The 21,059-nt window shown below is 36.4% G+C and overlaps 1 protein-coding gene across 1 annotated transcript in view; it reads right to left on the bottom strand.

Moving 5' to 3' along the window:
* LOC122400878 (neuron navigator 3) overlaps window positions 1-21,059 on the bottom strand; it is a 345,501-nt gene that overhangs the window by 102,014 nt on the left and 222,428 nt on the right. Inside the window, exons 11-13 of the mRNA XM_043402613.1 lie at window positions 3,687-4,025; window positions 2,209-2,436; window positions 1,157-1,571 (exon numbers count right to left, since the gene is read on the bottom strand). Of these exons, the coding sequence (XP_043258548.1) occupies window positions 1,157-1,571; window positions 2,209-2,436; window positions 3,687-4,025 (982 nt within the window). The remainder of the gene's footprint in view (window positions 1-1,156; window positions 1,572-2,208; window positions 2,437-3,686; window positions 4,026-21,059) is intronic.

The raw sequence follows: 21,059 nt of genomic DNA on the forward strand, positions 1-21,059 counted from the left end.
AAGTTTTGGAGAGTGTATTTTAGTAGCATTGTATACGAAATTGGTAGCAGGATAAATATGGATGTGAACTTTGGGAGGAAAATTGAACGAAATGGAAACTCATTATTTATGTGTACTTTCAGTATCTGGAGTTCAATTTTAGAATATATTTCCCAAATTCTTGTTATTAACACTAAACCTACCGGCACTTCATGTGTACCCATTCTTAGTAACACTGGTCAAATGACTTTCTTTTTCACTTTTACGAGGCAACGTACTTCTAATTTTTGCATTATATATATAGAAAGTTGTGTTTTGAAGTTTATTCGTAAGATTATAAGAACCTGTACAAAAATATTCAATACTTTTCCTCTAAACATGCGTTAGTACTTTAATAGTATTAATAAATTAGTAATTTTCATCGGATAGAAGATAAAACGCTCTTGAAAACAAATTTTCTTTCGATACTGTAGTTAATTCCAGAGAAAACAATTATTTACGAAAAAATGGCACAGTAATTATGCAAATATCCTGTATACAAATTTAAATTCATTTCCAATTAAATAAACAATTTATGATCTATTTTTATCGCACACCAGTCGTATGGTCAATAGGAAGTGCTGAAGCTACTTTGGGTATGTAGCGTCAAAGTAAATGTGAAAATAAACATAGAAGATAGCAAAAATTATAGTAGGTGATATGATCATTAGGAAGAGGATGGAATGCCCTTTAAAACGAGCGTTCGAACAAGTCGATAGCGTAATTAGTTCCGGAGATATAAGGATTTTAGTTTCAAGTCGATGCGGTGGCTAGTTGCGAAGATATAACGCTCCAAAGCGTTTGTTTACATCGCGAGGTCATTCACCTCACGTGATCGTAGTACGTCACTCGGTCACGACTCACGTGCATCGAGAGAGAAAGAGGTCCGATGCGTCAGACGGAGACAGAGATAGTCAAATTCAGAAAAATACCCTTCTACATAAATTACGATATCTCGAAAACGGAAAGTCCGATCGACAAAAACCAAAAACCATTTTCAAAGAGGAAGCTTTGCCGCTTCCAACGATGCCTCATTTATAAATAAAACACTAGTAGTTTCGAAACTGCACGCGTCTAAAGTTTCAGTATTTTTAATGTGCGTAGATAGCCTTTTCTAGTTGAAATACTAGAAATGTACCTTGAGAACGTCCACTGGGTGTATAGGTATTGCTGTGTCTCATCCAGGACGTAGTGTACGGACTATTGGGAGTGTAATATCCTTGAAGATCGGGCGCTGCATAGTTGCTGCACGTGTCGCTCAGACTTCCATCCGACGGTTTGAGTACTCGCGGGGAGAAGGAGGTGCTGGTTGGTCCAGCGCCGGGTCCTCTTTCTCGATGATGGGCAGATGCAAACAACGCTGTGAATTCCGGGCTACCAGGCTTCGGCAAGCTCTGCGATCCGAGCATAAGGCGATCTCGTACCGACTGTGACAGTTGACTGGCACTAGGACCCGTGAGACTGTAGCTCTTGTAATGGTGCCCTTGACTCGACGAGGAGGAATTGGCCTGGAGCTCTGTGGTGCATGTCTGAGTACCACCTGACACTTTAACCTGTAACAGAGAATTGAAGAAAGTAAGCAACCTTACTTGATAACTGTCAAAAATTATGGAAGTCAAATTCAAGGAAATAACACTGCTCCTCTTCTTGCGTGTCCATGAGAGTGATTCTGTTTCATGTATCCCTAACGTTAGTGCAAGAAGCGAGGTAGTACTGTAGCTCATAAATATCAAGGTAATGGTTATTTATACACGAGAATTGTTAATACTTTTTTGATAAGAAAATCTCCATTGATACTTTATATAATTTTGTATTGTGTATCTTAATAATTTAATCAAACTTAACCCTTTGAAGTGGAAATATTTTCTCATATTCAGTACCCATGTCTTTGTAGAGTCAATAGAAAAGAATATTTGTACTATGAAATATTAATAATATACAAATATTTGAATGTAATAATTATAATAATTATAATTATTCACTTTAAACTGTATAATTTTCTTATACATTCTCTAGGCTTAAAATTATGTTTCTTTTTTGAAGACTTCAAGATTCAAAAAAATTATGTCTTTGACGATATTAAAGAATAATAATTACCTTGATATTTAAAATTGTAAAATAAATATCTCGATTCAATGACGTTAAGGGAATGGAGTTGTATGGTCAATTAAAAGGTGAACGTATGCTTGCCTTTGTTCTTGGGACAGCGCTGACTTGTGCCGTTCTCGTAGCATCTTTGCCTCCATTTTGGACCCCGTTGGGGCTGGGACTGGTCCCCGCGCTGTGTCTCTTCACGTATCCAAAACTCTGCGGCACTCCCCTAACTTTGCTGCTGCCGCTGGTCGACGTTCCCGATGACACTTTCTGAGGTTTTTCCCCGTTCGCATATTCGGCCATGGCCTGTTTCCGATGTTTATCCTGCGACAACCCAAACAAATATATTTTAAACCTACGACCATTTTGTTTTCACATGTACAGATTACCCAAATTAAAAAAATAATTTTATAATAAACGAAATATTAAATGAGTAAGGTATGTAGAGCTTTTTTTGCTTTTGGACATCTCCATCAAACTACAAAATGGAGGACTAATTTATAAAACCATTGCTCACAAAGAGCATCAGATTAGAAGTTTCAAAAATTGAAAAAGAAAAAATTGACAGGTTAGAGTCTTAAAATTAACCGACAGTATATAATAATCCCCCTTAATCCCAGACGTAGACGTTAAAATTGAATAAAGTACAGTTTTCAAGAAAGTTTTAATTGGTTTTAATTGGTCAGAATTTCGTTTCACATAAATCATGCACAACTACTATGAAAACGTAATCTATGGGGGGAAAGACGTAGCGAGCACCACATGCAAGGGCATTCTTTATAGCTTCTTGCAGTATTAAAATGTCGCGGGGCACATGCGCCAGTTAGGGGGAAAAGCGGATTTTCGTCGGTGCAGAATTTAGCTCCTCTAATTGGATATTATAAAGGGAAGATTACATTGGTCTGGAAGCAAAATCACAGTATTATGAAGAATATGAATAGATTGAGGGAGTGACAATGCCAAAGAAAACTTCTGAAGTAAATTGCTTGACAAGCTTAGTATTTTCTATGAACTGGCAAGGAAAGCATTATGGGTAACAGATTTTCATAAATGCTATTTTAATAGTCTGCAATAGAAGACGTAGGAGCAATGAAAAATTGTTATTTTGAGAGCAGAAATCATCTACACTGACAAAATATGAGAAGACACTATACAAAAAAATATATGTAATTTTATAATAATACATTTCAGTGCATATACTAAATAACTACGTTTCCTAACTATTTCCAGGTCATCATGAGATTCAACCACCATTTTCTTCTCTTTTAATTAATTTTTTTAGAGCAATATTTATATTCCTTAAAATAATAAGTACATTTCCTAATGTAAATATATATTTTTTGAGGTTTAAATTTTTAGAATTTCCGGGAAAAAAGAATAATATAAAAGTTCAACGACTCTCGTGTATTATAAAATGAAAATGGGGACCTATGGGCCTTGCTAGCGCAAGACAGGTCCCAAATTGAAATTCTTGCGCCACGAAAGAGTGGAGCTAGCTAAACAGCCCATCTGAAAGATCAATATTGCCCAGAAGACCGACGACTCTCAAGAAGGGACGAAACTATAATGTTTACCTGGGATCGCCTGGAGGGACTAGGACTCGGGGGTGCACCCTCCTTGTCTCTCTCCCGATCCCTCGCAGCTCCAGCCTCGATGTATTTCTTCCATTGCTGGCTGTTCGAGCTGCTGTTCGCCGAGCTGTTCGAGCCCTGCTGTTGCTGTTGCTGATGCTTGAACGCCGAGTTGTCCGTCTGCTGCGAGCTGTCCGACTTCTTCACGTGCGGATGATGACCGCCGCCAGGATGCCTCGAGCTCACCACGCGGTACACCAGGTTGCTGGCCTGTTGTGCACCTTGGGGGGTGGCCGAACTACCGCCACCCCCCACAATCACGCCGCCACCACCCGGCACCCTCTGTTTTGGCAGACAATTCAATTCCAACGCGTTAAAAAAAAACATTTATAAAAATTTAAAAAGTGTGATTATCAAAACTCAATGGTCTACTAAAAGGGTTAAATTTCAATATTTTTATATGATTTTAGAACACACTGTAGGACCTTAAAAAACAGAGTCTATTTGAACTGTCCTGGTCGAGTTATGATATTAATAACTAACAATGATAAATGCAATTTTGGGATGTGACTTCTAAAAATAGAAAAAAATTGTTTTAAATACCTAGAATTTAAATTTCATTCGTATATTTGTTAAATTCAATTTGTGTTATCATAAATGAAACTTGAATATGCCATATATTATGTTCGTGGCCATAGCTGTGCCAATGGAATGCAAAGGGTTGAGAATAAAATGGAATATATTCTAAAATAAGAAAACCTTGATTTTTCAGTCTTCCATAAGCAAAAAACTATTATTTAATAAACGTTTCGACTGAGAGTTCGAGTCATCTTCGCTAAGACAGTACGAAGGTATTAAGAAAAATTATCAGAGAAATGGATCAATTAGTTTTACCCTAAAAAATTATAAAAGGAACATCAGTCTATTAAGAATATTCAATTTTGATGAAATCTGACACTGAGATAGAGCACTAAAAAATTACTGTTAAAATTACTGCACATTCAATGAGTGAAAACTACCCTCAAAGTTTTGAATCGAATATCGGTTAACTTGTTTGGATAATGGCACGTGATGGTAAAAAGTTACATGTTTAAGGTACACTGTGTCCATAAGTATAATTGCACCTATGGACGTAAGTCTCCTACAATGTCAACAACTTTTCGAACAGATTAAAATGGTAATGTTGTTTGAAAGTCTCAAAAGTAAATTACAGTCCAGTAGACAGTTTCAAGATAATCAAAGTGACAATTTTCTATTTGATATTATTACTTTTGGTCCTTCCATTTCTCTCGAATTTTTAAAACTTTATATATTCTATGTTTCATAAAATAATTCATAATTTACTCTGTAGATAGAATCGAAACGTTGACAAAGGTAGCTTGTTAATGAACAATATTTTATATTAATAATTAATTATTACCTACAAGCTCCTGTACAACTAAGAATATTCTATGAATCATAATATTAAAAAATACGAATATATACTTGTGACGACCAGCGTTATTTCGGTGAGATTGAACTTTTGGATGGTAGTGTAATAGCTATGAGTCACGCAGGGTTATTGCAGAGGGTTTATCATCTCAAAAATTAATAGAGACAGCGAAAAACTTGAAGTATGCTTCCCAAAGAACAACCATAAGGACTCTATAAAATTGTCACTATATCACCGGTACTCTATGTCACTGTAACTAATCAGATATTTATAAAAATTAGACATTTAAAAAAGATTTCAATTTTTATGCACCATAAAAACTAATCATATTTATTTTTCTATTTCCACTAGTTTTTTGTAACTAAATAAATGTTACGTCCACAACTTTGAGGGTAGTTCTCACCCCTAAAATTTTAATACGAACCCATGAAAATAGTACCAAGTTTACAGAGTAATCGACGATCGTTAATTACAATTTAACATAATTATAATTGCTGACGAATCACGTAATGTGGAATAAATCTTTGGGAAATTCTTGCTCATGATCCATTAGGCGCTTAATGGGTGTATCGATATCGGTGTACTCGAACGCGTGACCTAGGTCAAGGACTTCCGGCGAGGTTGATTTCACTGTTATCGATTCTCGAGCATGAGGTTCGCTGAAGTCAGAACCCTGATGGCATGAGTCAGAAAACAGACGCCACGGTGGCGGCTGCACGACAGAGAACAGAATCTCTGTACTCGTTGCCCAGTGGAACTTTTCCAACCGAAGGCTCTCGTACTTTTTTATAAACTTTCAGTTTCTGATTTCGTAATTACAGACCAGCCGGCGAAGTTTGATATCAGTGTTGATAATTGCAGGAACTCGCTAATTAACGCGACTTCTTTCCCTTTGGTAAACTATTTTTATTTACCGAGCTAATTCTGTTCCTTTGTTAAATCAAAATACTCTGTTTAGTTAAGGGGGTGATTTGAAGACAATGAAAATACAAGTTTGTATATTAATTTTAACAAAAGTATTAGACTCATAAATTTTAAAATTTGTACACATGTTTATGTATATTTTGATATATTTTTCAAGCAGATATATTATTTATTATTGTGTCCAAAGATACAGAAAAGAAATTACTTTAAAATTCTGATTTACGAATAAACTTTATTTATAAAGGGATCTAAAATTTGTGTTCGTTATTGGTGAATAAAATTTCCCCAAATCTGTCCTTGAAATCCCACGATAAAACTTCGCGAGGGCGGAGTCCTGATTTGGGCCACGGGGTAGGTGTTCGATCGGGTGATAACAATTGGCGTTTACGATTAGGGTCGTTGCGTAAAACCCACCTTTCGTCGCCAGTACCGGAACCCTTTATACAACGGAAGTATAGGTTACTTGATTTGCACGTGGAAGTATTTTTCAATATATTAATATTTATGTCCTAATTCAAAAAAATCGAAACAAATATTGGAGTGTTTAAAAGACGAACTTTCACTCAAAATCCAGCTTGAGAGGAAATTCTTTATTAACAGTTTAAAAAGAAAAATATCTTTTCAACCCTTAGCTGTCCATAATTCTTGATAGGAAAATATATACTATTATAATTAATAATTCGTTTTTTACACTGTAACGTGAGTCCAAAAGGGTTAAGAATTTTGTACGATGGTTTAAGGGGTATTAAAATTAACGAAAAAAAAAGATATTTGAAGCAAACCGCCCTCCAACCGTTTCATCCAATTATTTTAAACGACTGTAAATCGAGAGAACGGAAAACTGCTCCACTTTTCCTCAATTTCTCCCGATCCCTCCCCCTACTATTCAGATACGTAGAATTACCGCGTAAGAAGTGACTCATGGGGGAGGGTAGAAAATGCTCTTTCACGTTTTCGCCGTCTGGGTCGTAAAGGTACGGTGAAAAGGCCATAAGTCGGACAAAAGATCCCCGTGGGTTAAGCGCGACTTTTTCTCCCGTTGCTCTTTAAAAGCGTGTTCGTACCGATCGAAACGGGTCGACGGTAATCCCCGAGATGCGACAACAGAAGTGAAACGATCGAGAAACAATAAACAGACGACTTCTTTGCTTTAAACGACACTACTACCGCGAAAATTCAAATAAACGGGGCCCTCCTTCCGAGTACGGAGTCACGCCGCCGTCCCGTACCCTTTGTTCTTTCTTTTCCTTCTCGGTTTGTTATCCGAAATGGAGGCCTGCGAACGTCCCTTTTTTCCACGGAATAAATATTATCGTTCAGGCCGGAAAAAATGCCCCAAACACGCAGACGACAAATGTTAACCCTTAACAGGCAAGATCTTCTAATTCGTTGGCTTGTTTGATTATTCTAAATTTAGCACATTGTGAGAAAATGGTGGAATTTTTTTTAATACAGTGAAAGGTCAATTACTGTAAATAATAGGCAGACAAGACTGGTTAATTATTAGGATTTAGAGAAATTTTTTGAAATTCTTTTTTTTAATTGAAATATTTATATAATATGTTTTTACTGTAGCAAATTTATAAATATTGAGAAATTGGAATTGTGTGAGAGAAGTACATTTTTCAGGAGATTCTAGAGGTCAAAATAGGATGAAAATCAAGAATATTAATTTCTTGACTAAGGCTTCATTAAAAAGTTAATAAAAAATTAAATTAAAAAATTTCAAATCATTCTAAGAAAATTATTTTTGGTTGGGGGGCTGAATTACAATCATTTTTGGTGAATACACATACCCCCGAAATCCTATCCAGTTTCGAGAAAAAAATTAGAGTAGGTACTGAAATTTTTAGACGAAATTAAAAAAATTTCGAATCATACTAAAAAAATTATATTTAGTTACAGGGTTCAATTACAATCATTTTTGGTTATTATACATACCCTCGAAATCCCATCCTCTTTCTAGAAAAAAATTCGAGTAAGTACTGAAATTTTTAGACGAAATTGAAAAGTTTCAAATTATTCTGAAAAAATTATTTTCGGTTATGGGGGTCAATTACAGTCATATTTGGTCATTAGACATACCCTCGAAATCCTACCCACTTTCGAGAAAAAAATTAGAGTAGGTACTGAAATTTTTAGACGAAATTAAAAAATTTCGAATCATACTAAAAAAATTATATTTGGTTACAGGGGTCAATTACAATCCTTTTTGGTTATTATACATACCCTCGAAATCCTACCCACTTTCGAGAAAAAAATTCAGTACCGGCAGAACTTTAAAGGTTAATAACTTTTTAACGAAGCCTCCATCAACAAGTTAGTATTCTTGATTTTCGTCTTATTTTGGCCTCTAGAATCTTCCATTAAAATTTTTTCCAGTGGTAACACGAGAATTTTTCCTATAGAAAGTCGCCATATTGAAGACATTAAAATTCTTTTTTTTTATAAATACTAAGAAATTGAAATTATGTGAGAGAAGTACAATTTTTAATACAGTGGGAACTTCATTACAGTATACTATAATAGGCAGACAAGGTTAATTATAGATTTAGGGAATTTTTTAAAAATTCTTTCCCTTAATTGGAATATTTATATAATACGTATTCATTTAAACTTATAAAAATTAAAAAATTGAAATTCTGTGAAAGAAGTACAGTCATATATTATCATCAACCTCAGTTTTGAATAAAAAAAAAAAGAATTTACGTTCCACAGAAGAAAATTCGAGATACTCCAATGCAATATTAAACCAATTAATTAATGCTTCAAAACTTTGAATATTCCACCAAAACTGGTTGAAACTCGTTAAGCTTGAAATTTGGGAATTAATCGTCGATATAATTCCCAAAAGCGTAGAATTTAAAAGCAGACTCACCATTTTTCACTTCGCCGATCGAAGTGTTCCGTATTTTCGCCGTCGTTAAAATTCGTTTTCCAATAATTTAATACGGTCCCGAACATCCGAACGAAACCAACCGCGAAACTATATTTCGTCCAGTTTGGATTATGGCTATTATTATCGCGCGAGACTTGTTATCGCGGCTCGTTTCCACGAATCACTCACTTCGCCGCCGAGTGCCGAATCCCGGAATTATTATCGTCGATCACACTTTGTCCCGTTTCGCCAAATCGTACGAACTTTTCCCGGGGATCGAGCACGCCGGGGATAATTTAATTGGCGCGATGAAGTGGCCCTAATCGTCGAAACTACGAAAGTTCGCTGGTTCCCGCGCACGTGTCCACGGCTTTCCGAGGGATCGATAGCGACGAAATACCTGTGTGAACGTCGAATGCGTCATTGCACAGGATAATTAAGGGATAGCCCTCGAACCAGAACCACCCCTGTTACCCGCCAGTGTCTAGTGCAATTTAACAGGGGTGTCTATTTGCTTCAGACACTCCTCATCCGACGATTCAAACGAGTCTCGATGCTCATTCGATCAAAGCAAATTACCATTCTCGTTCTCCGATTTTCATTATCGAATCTTTCTCAGTAAACAAAAATAAAATGTCAAACGACGAGATTTTGATAGATCGACCCCTTGGTGTATCTTTTCCCCCCATTTCAGAGATATACTAATCGTGCTCAGATCGATATTTTTAGTATAATCCTTATTTTCATTCTCTCATATACGATGTTAAAATAACAAGTTATTTTGTATTTTGTGAATATTCTATCAATCTTAATCTTTTCTCAAAATTTATTTTATACACTATATTCCATAGGATCTAAAATAAAATTTGAACTTCGACGAAAGTTCCTCAAAATTTATTTCACGTATCTCGTGCCGCGGAAACCGTTGAACAAACAACTGTAGTAATCTCTGGAACCGTGCAAATAATTATCCCGCTGAAGCCACGTTCCCCTCCATCCTTTAAAAACTGAATAATGTACGTTACACCTAGGCTCCAAACGACTTGGACCTCTTTCAACGAATTAGCCCCTTTCGCGCGGTTCAGCGTCGCCAGCAACGTTCATTACTCTTGCACGCGGGTGGAAACGGAACAAATTAGCACGAGCACAGTTTGCCGCAAAACACGTACCCATTCTTCCCCGGTAGTTTCAAAACGCGAGGCAACCAGCGTAAATTGAACTTTGAGAACAGCCCTTCTGCGTAGAAAAGATAACGCGCGGAACACGGAACACGGATCCGTAGCACTGGACACCATAAATATTCGTTGGGGGTCCGCGATTTCAACCCTCGAGAAAGACGCGGGGAATTGCTTTTCACGGATTGGACCGGTTCCTTCGGGTTTTTCCAACGGGATCACAGCGCGGTCAAGGAAAACGCTACGCGGACACGCCGTGGCAACGAAGGAGTTTTCATCCCCTTTTTCTTTCTTTGGAGAAAATTAAGGGAATGGCTTTCCATCAACGTGCACCCACCGCCATCGTCGACGGAATTATACCGCGCCACCTTCGACGAGAACCGTTCGCGTTTTCACCAGGCGGACGAACGTTAACTGCCCGACTGCGAGGGTCGACGATCCATTGCTCACCAGGCCTCCCCACTTTATGCGACGATACTGCTTACTAACGCTTGGTTACCGAATACTCCACCGGTCGTACAGCCAGTCACAAAAAATATCATCGACTGAACGCGTTAACGGGTCATTCATTTGCGTTCAATCTACTAAAAATTGTACGGTAAAATTCCGATTAACCGGCGTACTCGAGACGGGGGCAATGCTGGAAAATCACATATGCCGGATAATTGGAGTATACCTACGTACGAAGTGACACGAACGAGGAACTGAACCATTTTTATGGTATTTTTTTCAATTCACAGGGTTAAGCAATAATTTTTCCACCATACTTAGAATTTTTAAATATTCTTCACTAAAATACGCGTTGTTTGCATTTGAAACATTAAAATCCTCCAATCTGTTCAGCAGATATGATTTTTTATATAACGCATGAAATTTCGGGGAAACGAAATTAAACAATTTTTTTTCTTGAAACTTCGTAGGAATTCGGGGGTAAGTGTAATGACCAAAAATGATTGTAATTGACACCTGTAACTAAATATAATTTTTTTAGTATGATTTGACATTTTTAAATTTCGTCTAAAAATTTCAGTACATACTCGAATTTTTTTCTCGAAATTGGGTAGGATTTCGGGGGTATTCGTAATGACCAAAAATGATTGTAATTGACCCCTGTAACTAAATATAATTTTTTTAATATGATTTGAAATTTTTTAATTTCGACTAAAAATTTCAGTACCTACTCGAATTTTTTTCTTGAAAGTGGGTAGGATTTCGCGGGTATGTTTTATGACTAAATATACTTGTAATTGGCCCCCACAACCGAAAATAATTTTTCCAGAATGGCTAGAAATATTTTAATTTCGCCAAAAAATTTGTATATCTATTGGAATTTTTTTCTCGAAAGTGCGTCGGAATTCGGGGGTATGTGTATTCACCAAAAGTGATTGTAATTGACCCCTGCAACTAAAACTAATTTTTACAGAACGATTTGAAATATTTTAATTTCGCCAAAAAATTTGTTTACCTATTGGAATTTTTTTCTCGAAATTGCGTCGGAATTCGGGGGTATATCTATTGACCAAAAATGATTGCGATTGACCCTCGCAATTGAAAATAATTTTTCCAGAATAATTTCAAACTTTTTAATTTCGTTGAGAAATTTTAGCAGCTACCCTGTTGATTTTTCTTAAAAATTCGTTTTTCATTTTTAATAATTTTGTTTGACGCCCTACAGGAAAGTTGTTTAATACTTTTTTGTAGACACTCATAAGCTCTACTTCAGAGAAAAGTTCCATTGGAATATATTCACTATTGTAGGATTTATGGCTGTTTGAAAATTGGACCACTTTTATGGAGTTTTTCTCATTTTACGGGGTCAAAGAACAACTTTTTCATTATTGTTAGAATTTCTACATATTCTTGACTAAAATACGCGTTATTTGCATATTGAAACATTAAAATTCTCCAATCCGTTCAGAAGTTATGACGTTTTAAATATTTGCATGAAATTTCGGGGAACCATTTATTAACATTTAAAGTTCCGCCCGTACTGAATTTTTTTCTCGAAAGTGCGTAGGATTTCCGGGGTATGTCTATTGACCAAAAATGATTATAATTGACCTCTGCAACTAAAACTAATTTTTCCAGAACGATTTGAAGTATTTCAATTTCGCCAAAAAATTTGTTTACCTATTGGAATTTTTTTCTCGAAAGTGCGTCGGAATTCGGGGGTATGTCTATTGACCAAAAATGGTTGTTATTGACCCTTGCAACTAAAAATAATTTTTCCAGAACGATTTGAAATTTTTTTTTTTGCCGAAAAATTTGTGTATCTATTGGAATTTTTTTCTCGAAAGTGCGTCGGAATTCGGGGGTATGTGTATTCACCAAAAATGATTGTAATTGTCCCTTGCAATCGAAAATAATTTTTCCAGAACAATTTGAAATTTTTTTTTCGCTGAAAAATATGCCCACCTACCTTCTGTCGATTTTTCTTTAAAATTTGTTTTTCCAAGATTGAAATTGTTAAAATTTAGTATAGAAATCCTTATTTGAATAAGGCATCGCGACAATTCGATCTTTACGGTCAACAGAATTTAAAGTTTGTTCTTCAATAAAAGAATTCTGAGGCTTTGTTGTTGATCAACACGTTTCAATATGTCAATGTAGGGTAAAAAGTGAAGATAATATAGTCCTTATAAGATTTTCTTAACACACCCTTTGCCACATTAAAACTGTACAATATTTTGAAAAACTAAAATTTCGATTTCACCTAACCCAGACCATTGTAAACTACATTACCTAAAATTTATTTCAGTATACTTATTTTCTGCAACCTAAAATGAATCTCATCCAAATTTATTATGACCAAATACTGATCTATTTGCATCACAGTATTACTCGATATAAGAAAATTCTTATGACGAACTGGACTTAAGACTTAACGGATCGAAGTAGGATATTGAGTCTGCCTCGACTGGCGATGATTAAAATAATTAAAAATTCGTTTTGTTCCGCGACGCGGTGCTGATAAAAGCGTCCGGCAGTGGTCGTTTAATAAAGTTGATTCACATTCGAAAGAGAAGAAAAGAGGGAACCGCCGCTGTGCAAACGATGAAGCGTTATGGGAGTCAAACCCCCTTCGCTATTCACCCTTCTAATTTTATCTGGTCGGAGGAGGGCTGGATTCGAAAAGTAATGTTACTTGAAAACTGATTACTTTCCTGGGTCGGTCAGGGATTCTCAATTCGACGAGGCTGAATCGAGGATTATCCTAGGCGGATTATCGGCTAAGGGCAGACGTAATTTTCTCCAAGAAGGCGAGAGTCCAACGCCAAAGAATTTCTCCTTAACATGATTTTTACGATCGGTTGAAATTGCTGGATAACGTTCGAAGATAGGCGAAAATTTAATAACAATCCCCGTTGGACTATCTTTCTTACTGCTTTCCTCAGAAATTCGAGATATTTAATATGTTTCTCAAAATTTATTATTACGCGAAACACCCGTAAATTATTATTTTAATGTATTTAAAAACTATTTTGCTGAAAAAATCTTTGTGTGGTTTGTAGAGGTCTGCTTGTGGACTTATTCAATAGTCAATTAAGAAGTGTATATGCAGAAATAGGTGGTCGATCGAGTACTTGTGAGAGAGGTGAAAGTTAAGCGTGGCCCTCTGTCGGCGAGTGCAGGAAGTATCGCCACAGTTTATAATTTAAAGTTCTTATACGTTGTCTACTAAAATATATACCGATTATTAATTTTTATCAATACAACCCCAATTAATATACAATAAATTTAATATAACTCAAATTTTGTAGCTCCCATAGATCTGCACCGAATTTATATATTATTTAATAATAAATTTAATTCAATAGCATTAAAGAAGCCTTCATATCCCCATTTTCGTGTAAAATTCTATCACCTTATTATTAAATATGTTTAATTGGGAACTCTGAGAAATTGTCTAGAATTCTGTCTTAGGAAAAATTATTATTACAATGTAGTTAATATAATTACTATTTTGAATTTTTGAATTCCACATTGTATGAACATTGTAGAAATAATGTGTTTATGTATTGTCAAGAGTCACTAATTAGAAAGTCAAGGTTGTTAAACTGAAGAAGGCACGAGTAATATTTTTGTTAGTTCGTCGATCGTTTCTCTCATTTTCAATATTTAATAAATCATTTCGTCGGGCAGAAATCTAAAACCAATAGTCTTTGTGCAATGATCGTTAATGGAACCGCTAGTACGTCCAGATTATCATCTGGAAAGAGCAATAAGCTGTTTGCAGTCGAGGGCATAACATTTTCTCCGTTTCAGTGAAAATTACTGCTCGTTAGCGACGATTAGAGTTCGAGTAATGAGCAGAAATTATTTGTTCGTGGGCTGATATTACCACGCAAAATGTTTCGAAAGAAGTAAACGAGATACGTACTGAATAGCTGCGCATAGAAAGGCGGAGTAATTGCGAAAAAGAGAAATACATACCATTTTTTCCCCCATTTAATTGGATAAAGGAGTAACGTGAAAGAGATAAATGAAACGAGGAAGAAACAGCGTTACGTAGAAATCGGGGAACTTAAAAAGCAGTAGAATTTCATTACAATTTTTAATAAGCAGAATCCATTGAGGGGGAACAAAGGATTATTCCTTCATTTATATTGTTAATCATTTGAAGTTTCTTCGCTTAAAAATTGATGCAGGAAAGAAGTTGGCTTTTTCAAACGATGAAAGTTTCAAATGCATGTTATTATACTGCTTCTATTGTTATTTACAGTTATTGTGAAATTATAATTGCAAGAGTCTGAGGCTGATTATTGGTCAAATTATGTTTAAAAGATACAAATTTCTAACTGTATCCACCCTAGTGTCAGATATTGTAAAATAACTGTATATTGATTGTTTATAGTTTATAATATTCTTTCAAGAGACCTTAAAAGAGGTATAATGTGTTGTTAAACTATATTTTTCTTGTATTATTCTGTAACAATTAAACAGGATAAATAAAACTACCCCAATCATAGCTACTATACAGAAAAAGCTTTTTAACAGACCATAGGAAGAAATTAATAACTTAATCAAAATCTAATTACTTTCTGGAAATACTAATGTATGTGTGTGTTAAACTTCAAATGTTTTGGACAATTCGTTATGTTAAATTCTAATCATTGATCGAAAAATGGCGTTTTCAATGAGAATACCCCCTGAATTTAAGTATTATACCACACAATGGTATTCTAACATTTGTATGAAACTCCTGTTAGTCAGGATAAGAGTATCGAGTTTAACTTTTAGAATTACGAGGACAATGGTATAAACAACGAAAGCCAGGAACCCCATTGTGGATCATAATCAACTAGCGCGTGTTATCAATGAAAAGCAGAGACAAGGTGGCTCCAAACAAGGGCGAATCCCTTCTACACACGTAGCAACCAGTCCTGCACGCTTTAAAAACAGTATTATTTAAAATACCATCGTCTAGGATGAAAATTTTTGCAATTTTACTTGCAGTTAATTGTGAATTCAATGTAGAAATATTCCACTGTCTTCGTCTTTTACAAAATGTTCAGAATAATTATTTCATACCCTATTGTTATTCTCAATTTTGTACAAATTTTTAAACTATATTTAGTGACCAAATTTCCATGATCAATTCTTTTGTTACTGTGTATATACCTGCGCTGATAATTTTGGTACTTACTGAACAGTAATGATTCTTAAAATGAACCTCAGACAGTGATTCGTAAATTGAACATTTTTAACAGTGCATTCTTTTGTGACTGTATATCTGTGTCAATAATTTTGGGACTCGCTGTAATGATTCTTAAAATGAACCTCAAACGTGATTCGTAAGTTGAACATTTCTAACATTGCATTCTTTTGTGTCTGTATACCTGTGCTAATAATTTTGGGACTCACACCGTAATGATTCTTAAAATGAACCTCAGACGTGATTCGTAAGTTGAACATCTCCAATGATGTATTCTTTTGTTACTATGCATATACTTTTGCGAATAATTTTGGCAGCCATCGTTCAGTAATTATTCTAAAAATGAACCTCAGACGTGATTCGTAAGTTGAACATTTCTAATGACGTATTCTTTTGTTACTATGCATATACTTGTGCAAATAATTTTGGGATCCACTGTACAGTAATTATTCTTAAAATGAACCTCACACGTGATTCGTAAATTGAACATTTCCAACAGTGCATTCTTTTGTGACTATATACTCGTGCCAATAATTTTAGAACTCGCTGTAATAATTCTTAAAATGAACCTCAGACGTGATTCGTAAGTTGAACATTTTTATTCCTCCCAACTGGGAGTATCCTCCTATATCGATGTGTATAAATATCAGCTGGTGTCGAATTTCGCCTCCGCTGTACGAAAGATGAATATACCAGCGAGCGACGTTCATTTTAAGAATCATTATTGTATACCAAAGATAGGTTAGGTGAACGGAATAATTTTGAGAACAATATTGAGTTAAATTCAACCGACAAAAATTGACTAATAATAATAATAATAAATAATATTATAATATTTCTCTGTCGATTTCAAAATGGAGGTCGTCGAGGTCTGGTCCCCGTGACTTTGCCCGCGGTAACCGTTGCCCGCGAGGAACGGAGACGGTCAAAGGGCGCAACGAGACGGGAGAAAGAGAACGGTTATTATTTCACCCGGCAGATATCGATTCCATTCGACGACCTGCCGTGACCCGCCTGCATAACTCACGGCGACGCGTACACTAATCCTTCCTCTCTTTCTTCCCAATCCGGGGCGAAACACGCGCGTCTGTCTTCGTTCCCCGGCGACGATGCCGCCCAGGGACTCCTAGCGCGTCTCGTCGACGCGACGGTACCGCGGGGAACGTTGTTTACGTCCTCCCCGGGAAATTTGACAAATCCTTCGTCTCGGGAGATCGAGCGGGAACGCCGAAGAAAAAGCGAAGAAGCGTCGACGATGCGGGAGCACAACGATAAAATATGGACGAACGCGTCCGAGGGGAGATTGGGAATTGATATACCGATCCCGGAGCCTTCTTCGATAGTGACTTCCGGGTGAACGGGCCGAAAACTTTCAAAGGCGACCGAATTTTCTCTACATAGATCTTGTTTCGAATCGATACCGTAGTTAATTCTGGAGAAAATAATTATTTACGGAAAAGTGGAGGCATAGTAATCACGTGAACACCCTGCACACAAATTTAAATTCATTTTCAATTAAATAAACAATTTATGATTCAGTTTTATCGCAAACCAGTCGTATGATCAATAGGAAGTGCTGAAACTACTTTGTCAAAGTAAATGTGAAAATAAACTTAGAAGACAGCAAAAATTACAGTAGCTGGTATAGTCATTGGATAGAGGATGAAATGCCCTTTAAAATGACTGTTCATTTAAGTCGATAGCGTTATTAGTTCCAGAGATATGACGATTTTAATTTCAAGTCGATGCGGTGGCTAGTTATGGAGATATAACGCTTCGAAGCGTTTGTTTACGTTTCATTGACGCGAGGTCAACGACCGTACGTGCTCGTAGTAAACAGTAAACATGCAAAAATTACCCCTTTACATAAATTACGATATCTTCAAAACGGAAAGTCCGATCGACAAAAACCAAAAACCATTTTAAAGGGGAGGCCTTCCCGCTTCTATCAGTTGCTCAATAATGGATAAAACACTAGTAGTTTCTGAACTGCATGTATGTAAAGTTTTACTATTTTTGATACACGTTGTTAGACTGTTCTAAGACAGTGAAAACTGAAGATTCTCTCCTTTCATGATTGCTATATTTTTCCTACTTACATTGGAAGCTAACTAGAATTTGATACCAAATTTTGTCCGATTTTTTAGTGGTAGGTTCAGTCTTAATTGAAAACATGTAATTTTAAATAAACTTTCTACTGTAAGCGAATTTAAAATTTTACATGGAATAATATTTTCATTTGAAAATCCAAATTCACCATTTTGGTTCCAATAAATAATTTTTTATGCAACTGAAATTAAGTAATATGTAATTCGAGCAATTTTGTTTGTTCCCCATTATCCTACAAATATAAGAATATTGAGACTGTAGGAACCAGATATGTTTTGCCAACAAAAAACGTTTCCTTGTACGTCTGACAGTTCACCGGAAGCGCCGTCTCGTCGGAAGTACAGCAGAAGAAACTGAGACTATCCCAGGGGAGTATTGTTTCCGCCGTCAGAGCATTTGATAAATCCGTCTAGTTTTAAGGCGGCTAGAGAGGAAAACGACGAGTATCAGGAATATCGACGAGTCCCTCAGAGGAGGATAAGGATTCGAAAAAGAAAAGAAAATAAAGCGACGCGGGAGGAGGATGGGGGGTGACTCGGAAAAGCTCTGAGAAACGACGACCACGGAATCGAAAGACGATGCCAGGCGTAGTCGGTCGGTTGTTTTTTTTCTTTTTGTTTTCTGCTCTTTCTTTGATACGACGACAGCGACTTGGAAAGTTGGTCCGAGACATCTCAGGTGTTCTTTAAGTCTCTCATTCATCGGCTGGCGCGTACGAGACATCCGAACTCTCGACAGCGTGGAACACAATGCGCCAAAGAATCGAAAAGAGTTTCTTTCAGCGAGAGAAAATTTACAATTTTTATGGTTTTTCGTTGCGTCTTCGCGATGTTGCTGTCAATCGATTCGTGACGTTTCTACGGTGAAAATGAGCCCAAACATGGTCTTGTTTTAGTTAATATTAATTATGGTTGAGATAAATACCCCCTCCTAAAGAAGGAAAATTCTATTTTCATAAGTTCTAGTTATAATTCTAGGCTAATCCATGATGATACTGTGAGAAATAAAAAGTAGTATATTAGGACTGTATAGTCCTCTGCAAACTTGAAAACAATTATGAATTAATCAGAATGTCAAAAGTAAGAACGTTAGGAAATTGTAAAAAAGACATGGAAAATTATTTTTCACGTATCTGAGATGTACTTTAATTTTTTGATATTGTATAGACTTTTACAGATGTAGTACTATCTTGAAAGCAATTATGAACCAATTATAGCATCAAAAGATGATCGTTAAAAAATAGTAAAAAATTTAGAATCGATGGATGACGCCAGATCGATATGTTCTTTTTATTCTTTCCAGGATAGGCGACTAGTAAAATTGGCACCGTGTATCCGAGGTGTGCTCTAAGCCTCTCATTCATCGTGTGGGTGGCGCGTACGAGACATTCGAACTCTCGACAGCATAGAGCGTCGCACGATGCGCCGAAGCAACAGAGAAAAAGGGAGGACACGGTGAATGGGGCTGTTAGGGAAAAGGGGGTCAAACGCGTACGATGCAACATGCAGCGCTACATCGGCGCGGCGTACACGTCGTATATTAAAGGGGAATAAAAGGGGAGAAAATGAACGGGCGAGATGCACGAGGAGCGAAATTGGAACAGAGAGAGGAGACGGAGGACCGATCTAGTGAACGAAAAAAAATTAGAAGCGGGGGAATAGCCTGGGGGGAAAAGTCGCGGCTTGAAAGGGCACAGATCATCCCCCCTACCCCCACCACCACGGAAGATTGCCTCTTCGATCAAAGAAACTCTGATTTGCTCCAGGCGTAGACGCACAGTGTGCACTTCGGTTTTAATAATTTCGTGTTTTGTTCTTCGTTAACACCAGAACTACCAAAGTAGTCAAAATAACCCATTCGTAGTTTCTAATTAAAATTGTAAAAAGTTATTCAACTGGATTTTTATAAGAGAATGAATAAACAATTATTTCCATTATACATTTCTTCAAGTATATGTATACCGTCTTAATTTCTTTGACACTATAATTGTCGGTAGTTCTAGTGTCAAAAGGGGTGTTGATGTAGGTAGATTAATTTTTAACAGAGAGTATGTTGCAGATTGAAAAGGGAATTTTTGTACGAAATTAATAGTGGTTTTTAACATTTTTTTCCCAGCTGTTTCCAACCCCCAATGAAGTACCCTTTTCATACCATGTTTTTTAAACTGATATTCACAACCCTTAACACATTAACTGCTAAGCTATAGAGCTATAACTGATGAGCTATAGAAATTATTTCTCAAGATTATATGTTAAATAAAATAAATCTAGATAGAGTTTTGAATTTTAACAAAGCTGTATTAATAAGTCCTATGGCAAATTCTAGGTATGTTAGTTTCCAATTATCTAAAAACGAAGTTTTGCTTTCGTGGACATATTTGAGGGGTTTGGTATAACAGTCAATGTATTAAAATAAAATAATTTCAAAATAATAGAACGACACTCTTGAATAGTATTTTAAATTGTTATCTTTATTCCTTTGCCAAAATATTCGTTTCCTAAAATCGTGGGGCATAAAATAAAGACAATCGAGCAAGGAAGATGGCTGCTTTCTATTTTTTACTAGTACATTTTGGGGTATAAAAATGCCCCATTACTGTGAACACACAATAATAAAGGTCAAATTTTTATTTTAAAAAATTCTATACATTCCTTTTGCGTTTTCTATGATTCTCAAATTATTTCTCAGCACTTCTTTGATAATATCATCAAAGTTCTCGCCATTATTGTACCAAAATGGCGAATCAAATGAATTCTAGATGAAGAACACGACTCGAGTCGACCAACTGGCCTTTAATTCGATTCCTACGGTAACTGAATTTTCGGGGAGGGGTAGGGGGGGCAGTCAGGGAAACATTTAAAAACGCACCACCCAGTACGTGACGGCAGCTGCTCGATGCAACAGCTGACGCACACGTACGAAAGAGACTCTTTGTAATTTCATTGTTTGCGCTCCGACTCACGTTCGCGTTTTGTGCCTGGTCGATGTACGTTTCGGTTGGAGTGCACACGGTTATTGAATAATTACGCGGGCCGCACGTAATGCGTCTTGAATAATTATTACATGCCGGGGTTGATCCCATCAACGGGTCGTTCGGACGCCGCCCGACTGTTCCCGCAATTATCGGTATTCGGATTCAAGAATACACGGTGAATCCGTCGATCGATCCCCCCACTCTGCTCCCCCCTGTCGGTGTACGCGC

This window comes from Colletes gigas, unplaced genomic scaffold (genome assembly GCF_013123115.1).
Source record: "Colletes gigas isolate AHSC1104 unplaced genomic scaffold, ASM1312311v1 Colletes_gigas_Sc00020, whole genome shotgun sequence".
Classification (NCBI taxonomy): Eukaryota; Metazoa; Arthropoda; class Insecta; order Hymenoptera; family Colletidae; genus Colletes; species Colletes gigas.